The 8,578-nt window shown below is 40.3% G+C and overlaps 1 protein-coding gene across 4 annotated transcripts in view; it reads left to right on the forward strand.

Moving 5' to 3' along the window:
- Positions 1–8,578, forward strand: part of astn1 (astrotactin 1) — a gene marked incomplete in the record, with an annotated part of 409,914 nt that overhangs the window by 87,753 nt on the left and 313,583 nt on the right. For all 4 annotated transcript variants that reach the window (XM_014004448.1, XM_014004449.1, XM_014004450.1 and 1 more), the window contains 1 exon segment: positions 7,742–7,891. In XM_014004448.1, coding sequence (XP_013859902.1) covers positions 7,742–7,891 — 150 coding nt within the window.

The following is an 8,578-nucleotide window of genomic DNA, read 5'->3' on the forward strand; positions in this document are numbered from 1 at the left end:
ATAAATAAATAAAGAGAATATGTAATGATAATGATGTACATTGCTACTGTTTTATTTTGTACCACATTACACTAAAACATACTCTTCACTATTTGTTTCAAATTTTGTTTTTTAATTTCTTAGCCTGTTTAAAAATATTTAAATATTTCCTTTTATTTATCCCAAATGTTTAGCACATTCTCACTGAAAATACACAAATTTGGCACATGCAACAATTTTAAGAAGAATTGTCTGAATGGTAATTTTGTTTACAAATGGAATCCATTAATGCATCTTTGATATTTGTAATGACATTTTTGTAGTGTTTGCCTTGTTTGTGTATACTATCAGCACAGTGAGAAAAAAAATCAACTGGATCTGATTATTTTTCAAAGAAGACATGTATGATAACATGCAAGCTATCATCAGCAGTTTGATTCGGCTCTGAAGACTGCTTTAGTTCTGTTGGTTTGTTTTTCTGGTTGCATAGCTGGGCTTTGTTTAGATGTAGTACTGGGACATCCTTTTTTATCAGTACTTTCGTTCTGTTTTACATAACAAAATATTTAATTATATATTTACCTCCGCCAATGGCAAGGAGGTAATGTTTTCAGTCGTGTATGTCGGTCTGTCTGACGGTCGATCGGTCTGTCTGTGGACAGCATTACTCAAAAACGTGTGGACAGATTGTCATGACATTTACAACACATGTGGAGTAGCACAAGTAACACACCATTAAATTTTGGTGATGTTTTGGATCACGATGCGGATACAGGACCTTTTTTTCCTTTTAATCCTCTGAGATCGGCTAAACTGTGATGCTTTCACAGGGCTTCTGTAAAAAAACAGTGACAGCTTTCAGTGTTCATTTGAATTGGATTAAACTACACGGACTTCAAGCTTTATAGAAGTAATGTTAAAACCAGATGTAATGATGAATAATTCTTGCCATAATGTGCACATTTGTATGCATTTGGTGCACATATCTGCGTGACTGCACCATGAAACATATTTTTCCCATTTCCTCAAACACACCACATTGTCCTGTAAACAGATCGAGGAAGAGGAGTCACTCACAGGCCCCGCCGGCACCCACCGTGCCAGAGCAGAACCAGGCAAGGACACAGAGGCCCGGGCCCCCGAGACACACACCCCCATCCTTAGATGTGCTGTTGATGCATGTTGTTCTATAATGCAATTAAAACAGGGAAGAAGAAGGGGCAGAGGCTGGCACAGTGCCAGTTTCCCCTACACCCCAACTCTAACCCTAACCCTAAATGTCTAAAAGCAAACACTGGGAGTGGGCACAGGCATCAGTGGCGAGAGTATTCCATCCCGCCCCTTGCATGCCATATGTGCCCACCCCCAAGTTCCTATATGTAAATGTTATGAGGATGTTATGAGTGAATGTCTAGGGTGTACAGTAAAATTGGAGCCCAGGTGGTTATAGCAAACAGGGATGTAAAATTGTTGCTCTTTGTAACACACCTGCACCCCAAAAACCCTACATGAGTGCAGTTGAGAATGAAGAGGGTGGAGGTGTGTGATGGGGGATGGGGAGAATAAATGACTGAGGGAGCAAAATGCTCCCACAGGGGTTAAGCTCCCCCGCTGTCCCCGGTAGGCTCCCCAGCTTCCCGAGACCCACCCAGGGAATGAGGCCCCAATACCTCTTCCTCCGGACAGACCGCCAGGCCCAGAAAGCCCCGGACCATAGACAGACAGAGCCCAGAGGACCGCCAGAAACCGGGACCAACAGTTCACCCGCCCCAGAGTCGTCCAGACCTCCAAGACCCAACCCCCAGCCCCACAGCCAGCCCGCAATACAAAGAAGCTACCTAACCCCAGCAAGGACGATTCAGCCGAGAAGCGCCAGTGGTTCTGAAGATTAAATCCGCGCTCTGCCACGACTCTGTTGGAATAACAAGCGCCACTTCAGCCAAAGTTTTAAAATCAGAAAACGTTTCTCCAATCAAAGTGATCAGAAGTCAGCAAGATTTTATTTCCAAATCCCACAAGCTGTCACTGTAGCAAGAGTAAATCCAGCAGCGCGCTCGCCCTGCKCCACTGGTTGCTGCCCCTCACAGATGTGCTCCAAAGCTTCCTGTCACTCTTCAATGCACTGTCAACTCCTGGAGATGCATTCAGTATGGTGTCTAGATCTGAGATGATGATCAGAGGGGAATCTTTTATTTATTTTAGATTAAATAAGACCTCCTTTATGTAGACCTGCTCTGTGCTTAAAGCTGAAAATGTCTGTGTGTGTGTGATGCCACAGAGCAGTCTCGTGAAGCCTCATTGCTACAGCCTGGATCTCAGTGCAGCAGATCGAATTATTTTCCCAATCAAAGGACAGTGAGCGGACCACTTCAGCTCTGCGTCCCGGAGGAGGATCTGCACTCACTGCGCCTAAATTCATATTAACAGGTGCATTGATAAGTGCCTTCCAACCTAGGAGGTAGAACACCTAAATGTTTAATCTGGATTTTATTTATTTTCAGCTGGATAGCTTTAGTAAAACTACCCCGTTGTCAGGGAAACCGTAAACATCTAGGAATCGTGGGTGGAAAGGCTTCGAGACTGTCACCAAGCTGCGGCACCGATCGGAGAACAAGCAACACTGCACTGTGTTTGCATTTCAGGTCAARCTGGAAATAAAGCTCAATTATGTCASGTATTTCCATTTCAGTAAACACACAGCTTGTCCAAAATGCTCTGAACGATCCTGTGCGGTATCTTGTGCGCACGACTTACTAACTGGTGCACACGAGATACTAACTGGTGCGGACGACTTACTAACTGGTGGGAACAACTTACTAACTGATGGGAATGAGATACTAACTGGTGCGCACGACTTACAAACTGGTGGGAACAACTTATTAACTGGTGGGAACGAGATACTAACTGGTGCGCACAAGATAGTTTTTTTTTTTTTCATCCAGTGTCCCTTTAGGGGCTCAGTATATTGTGGCTCCATTCCTGGCATATCCACTAAGATAAAAAAAAACAAAAAACAAAGTATAAAAGTTCTCTCTGGATTTGGATGTCTTTTCTTTGTGATTATATCACACTAAGACCTACAATATGAAATGGTACACAAGCCCAATTAAAATAGCATYGCATATAGCATAAATGTCCTGCTTATGCAAAATAGTTTAAACACCAGCATGCATTATGCCTACTTCAGTAGTAAATATAGGAAAAATTCAGCCAGAAGTTCATTGTGGCCAACAGGTTAATTAGCAAAACATTGAAAAAAATGTTTGTTTTTTTTTCAACATTAACTTTTTAACTTATTCCTTGTTCTAAAACAAAACTTCTACCAGACTAATAGGTTGAAYCCTGTACTTATCCTAAAAGGTGTAAAAAGTAAATTAACAGCTTTTTTCATACCCTTTTACACACAAACACATATTTTAGAACCATATGTTTTTAGGATGAGCAGGGTTATTGCCTATTTTTCCTCACTACCTTACTTACACTGTTAATTCTAATGATTAACTGTACAATATGTTCTAGGATGGGGCTCCATGTGCCAGTGTAACACAATTAAAATCATTTGTTAACTAAATTGGGTGGTAGAATCTTTTAGTTTATTAAATAGAATTTATTCAATTTTACACTTACATTTCCTACTGACTCAGAGCTGTAAATTACAATAACATAATTAAAATTATTTTAAAATTTGCTTTGTATGCTGAAAATACTTTGCCAGTGCAAGCACAAACGCATCACCTTTCTAGTTGTTTTCTTCAGTGTGGAAAAAATGACCTATGTGGCCAATATAGCCACTTCATTGACTTTAAACAATAAAACTACCCCCAACCCCCAGGACCTGAAAATATTTTAAGACAGCTGAGAGCCACCAACGGTTTTAGAGTTGTTTTAGTTTTTACACAAAATATTGCTGAAATTGAGCACAACTCCTGTGACATCTGTTACATGAAGAGGAACAGTTCTGATTCAGATGTACAGGTGTATCTGAATTGCAATAAACAACATATTTACTACTTGAACTCATCAAGTGATCAGTTAGAGTGATAGCGCTCTCACGTGGTGTACATAGAAAATCCAGACAACCAAACCCTGGAGCTAATGGAAGCAGAGTAATCTTGTGCATTATGCATTTATGATGGGTAATAAGATGAACTGGGAAGGAAAAAAAAAACATTGCAAGCTGCTGGGTATATATGGAATGTTGATAGATTAAAAAAAAAGAAAAAAACTCCAAAGGACGTCACTCAGAAAAATGCATATGGATTTCTGCTAAATAAACAAAGATGCAATTTTATTCTGAAAGCTTCCATGACCCTTGGCTTCAGAATGATTTAACTTATGCATAGATAAAAAGATAAATGTTTGTGCATAATTTATCATGCTTGTTATTTTTAAAGTCAATATTGCTTATAACTTTCTTTTTATTAGAAATTTATGAGGAATTATACATTTCATGTCCCAAGAGCCAGCTTTGGTAAGATAGGGTAAAAGCATCAAGGCCCATACCTTTGCATCCAGCCTGAATAACCCCTCCTGCAGAACATGGGCTTAAGAGTCATGCTGCTGGATGATACGGTTCAACATTCGGCACTTTTTCTTCATTTGGTGTAGTTCATTTTTGCTTTGTCACAAATAAAACTAAATAAGATTTTGTGTGTTTAATATTATGATCTCACGACTTTCTGATCAATCCAAACACAACCTGGACCGGAGTAGAGTAAGGCTGGGTCGTCTGGAAATGGGGCAGGCCGAAGCAGGCTTTACAATGCAAAAGCCCTTATAGAGGCTATCACCAGGCCTGGCTCCAAGGTGGAGCTCAAAAACACACATCGAGATGAGGGACCACAAGCTCTTTGTTGTCTTTTTGACAGATGGGTCGGCATGGCTTCCGCAGTGTAGCATATTTTGTACCAGTCTGTTGTAGTGAAGACAGAACTGAGCTGCAAACTGAAGCTCTCTGATTACCTCTTTGTCTACCTTCCTACCCCAACCAAACTATTTTTAATGACCAAAGGAACAAGATCATGGATACAGGCCGTCAACCCCCCCCCCCCCCCCCCCCSCTGGGACTCTTTTTTTAGAGATAGGGTGAGAATATCATTTGTAAGAGACTTGGAGTAGAGCCACTACGTCTCTAGAGAAAACAGTTGAGGTAGTTCAGGCATTTGGTAAGGATGCCTCCTAGCTGTTTCCCTAAGGAGGTGGGKTTTTTTTTGCTTGTCCAATTGGAAGGAGACTCTAAGGAAGACCCATGACATGCTTGAGACTAGTTGTAGACTGGTCTGGGGACTTCTTGGAGTCATGCCAAAAAGCTGGAAGAGCTAGATGTGGAAAGAGTTGTCTGGGCCTCCCTGCTCATCCGCACCAACTCCAAAACAAGCAGAAGATGATGGATGGATGGATACTTTTTTTTACTTCTGACTTTTGATTGTGGCAGGAGACAATGTAATTGTCTGAGTTTATGTGTGTTTGTTTGTCTATAGGCAAAATATCCCATGAACCTCTGGATTTTTAATATAAATTATCTCAAAATACATATTTATACAACAGATTAACTTTTGGAGTCAACTTGGAAAATAGAGAAAATTACAAACGTGGCTATAATAAGTCAGTTAATTATTCTTATATACTCACCGGCCACTTTATTAGGTACACCACGCTAGTAACGGGTTGGACCCCCTTTTGCCTTCAGAACTGCCTCAATTCTTCGTGGCATAGATTCAACAAGGTGCTGGAAGCATTCCTCAGAGATTTTGGTCCATATTCAYATGATGGCATCACACAGTTGCCGCAGATTTGTCGGCTGCACATCCATGATGCGAATCTCCCGTTCCACCACATCCCAAAGATGCTCTATTGGATTGAGATCTGGTGACTGTGGAGGCCATTTGAGTACAGTGAACTCATTGTCATGTTCAAGAAACCAGTCTGAGATGATTCCAGCTTTATGACATGGCGCATTATCCTGCTGAAAGTAGCCATCAGATGTTGGGTACATTGTGGTCATAAAGGGATGGACATGGTCAGCAACAATACTCAGGGAGGCTGTGGCGTTGCAACAATGCTCAATTGGTACCAAGGGGCCCAAAGAGTGCCAAGAAAAGATTCCCCACACCATGAYACCACCACCACCAGCCTGAACCGTTGATACAAGGCAGGATGGATCCATGCTTTCATGTTGTTGAYGCCAAATTCTGACCCTACCATCCGAATGTCGCAGCAGAAATCAAGACTCATCAGACCAGGCAACGTTTTTCCAATCTTCTCTTGTCCAACTTCGATGAGCTTGTGCAAATTGTAGCCTCAGTTTCCTGTTCTTAGCTGAAAGGAGTGGCACCCGGTGTGGTCTTCTGCTGCTGAAGCCCATCTGCCTCAAAGTTCGACGTACTGTGCATTCAGAGATGCTCTTCTGCCTACCTTGGTTGTAACGGGTGGTTATTTGAGTCACTGTTGCCTTTCTATCAGCTCGAACCAGTCTGCCCATTCTCCTCTGACCTCTGGCATCAACAAGGCATTTCCGCCCACAGGACTGCCGCTCACTGGATGTTTTTTCTTTTTCGGACCATTCTCTGTAAACCCTAGAGATGGTTGTGCGTGAAAATCCCAGTAGATCAGCAGTTTCTGAAATACTCAGACCAGCCCTTCTGGCACCAACAACCATGCCACRTACAAAGGCACTCAAATCACCTTTCTTCCCCATACTGATGCTCGGTTTGAACTGCAGGAGATTGTCTTGACCATGTCTACATGGCTAAATGCACTGAGTTGCCGCCATGTGATTGGCTGATTAGAAATTAAGTGTTAACGAGCAGTTGGACAGGTGTACCTAATAAAGTGGCCGGTGAGTGTACATGTCATCTTGTATTGATTGCCCATAAATTACATGGACTTTAATACATTTTTCTGGTTTACGGATGTATAGAGAAATCTCACAAATTTGATCAAATCTCAAGATTTTTTTTTCAAAAACTCAGCTTCAAATTTATTTTATGTCTCAAAGCCTGTAGGATACGAAAAAACAAAACGATAAACAATAAATATAATTAAATAACCCCCTTCCAGCCTACTCTGCTGCAACAACAGTGCTATGCCACAAAGTCAATGTTTTTCTTGAGTTGAGATCAACTGTATCCTTGCCTGTTCTTTTCAGCAAGGAGGAGGTGGGCGGTGTTGTAGCTTACTGGTACATCCCCCTGCTCATAGCATGTGAGAGTAATACGGCTTTTATGTGAAAATTATGGATTTTTGAAGGTCAATGTACAGGTAACTGTTCAAAGGGGTTGGCATGTATATGTATTMTGTATTATTTTGTATGTTATTTGAAATTAATAACATCAGTATGTGTTATAAGGAATGCTTGTTTCATTTTTAATGGTTTTAGGGTTAACTGTGTTAAATCCCTGCCTCCTACTAAAGATAAGCCTTTCATCAGCAGAATTATTGTTTTACTGAAAATATTGTTTAAATATCTAGAAAAAATCGTTTCACCCTCTTGAATCCTGTATGTGTTCTGTTTATTTATTTCATTAATTTTAATTTAATGCCAGCTTTTCCCATTTTTTAAAATCAATCTCTTTAGCTTCATTTTCTGAAAACACTATGCTTGATGTGTTTTCATAGTCTTTCTAAAGTAACACTTACTGCACTGTGGATCTGAGAATGTAAAACAAAAACCATATTCTTCTTCCCTTTTTTTCAATTTTAGGAGATTTTTAATTCGTATTGAGCTTCACCACAATTTTAATTTCATCCTGCTTGTCTGCAGTGAGCGACAACACCAAGTTGGCCTTGATGAACAAGTACAAGGACAACATCATCGCCACGAGCCCCATCGACAGCAACCACCAGCAGAACACCCTGCTTCCGCACAACACCTCCACCAGCCAACGCAAACGCCTCTCCAGCAACACCCGTGGTGAGTCACTCTCTTCCAGGAATTTGAGTTTAAACAGAAGAAAATAAATCAAACACAGATACACTTTTACATATTTATATGCACAAGCCGTTTTGGCGTCAGATAAAAGCCTGGCAATCTATAGTCAAGATTTCAAATTCAATTATTCTGGGCCTCTTTTAAAAAAATGCCACTTATGACATTTACTTTTTTATCATGACAGCAATAAACAGATTGACAATARGCCAGTGTAGTCAAAATGACATCTTGACTACACCTTTTCAGAAAATATAGGACAAACACAAGTATCTTTTGACAGCTCATAACATGTTGACACATCTGAAGTCAGTCTGCCTAAAACACGTGACATCTGCTAACAAGTGACACATGATTTTACTAGAACCTTGCAGTATCCATAATGTTATGTTATTCAGCCTTTACATGTTTCTTGTCTTCTTTTTAGGTTTTACATAATGCTAAACAAACTACGATGAAGGCTTTCTTTCACTATATCGCCCTTCAACAAACTAGCATTTGAGTGCTTTCAAGTCAAAAAAATGTTTTTCAAAACCATTTTCACTTTATAGAATGAGGTCAAAACACCAATAATTGTTGGATTAAAACCAAAAAATAAAAAATAAAAAAATAAACAACATTTGGCTTATTTGTCTTTGCAAGGTCTGACTTAAATTTAATGTTAAATAATTG

The sequence above is a fragment of the Austrofundulus limnaeus genome, unplaced genomic scaffold (genome assembly GCF_001266775.1).
Source record: "Austrofundulus limnaeus strain Quisiro unplaced genomic scaffold, Austrofundulus_limnaeus-1.0 Scaffold24, whole genome shotgun sequence".
NCBI lineage: Eukaryota > Metazoa > Chordata > Actinopteri > Cyprinodontiformes > Rivulidae > Austrofundulus > Austrofundulus limnaeus.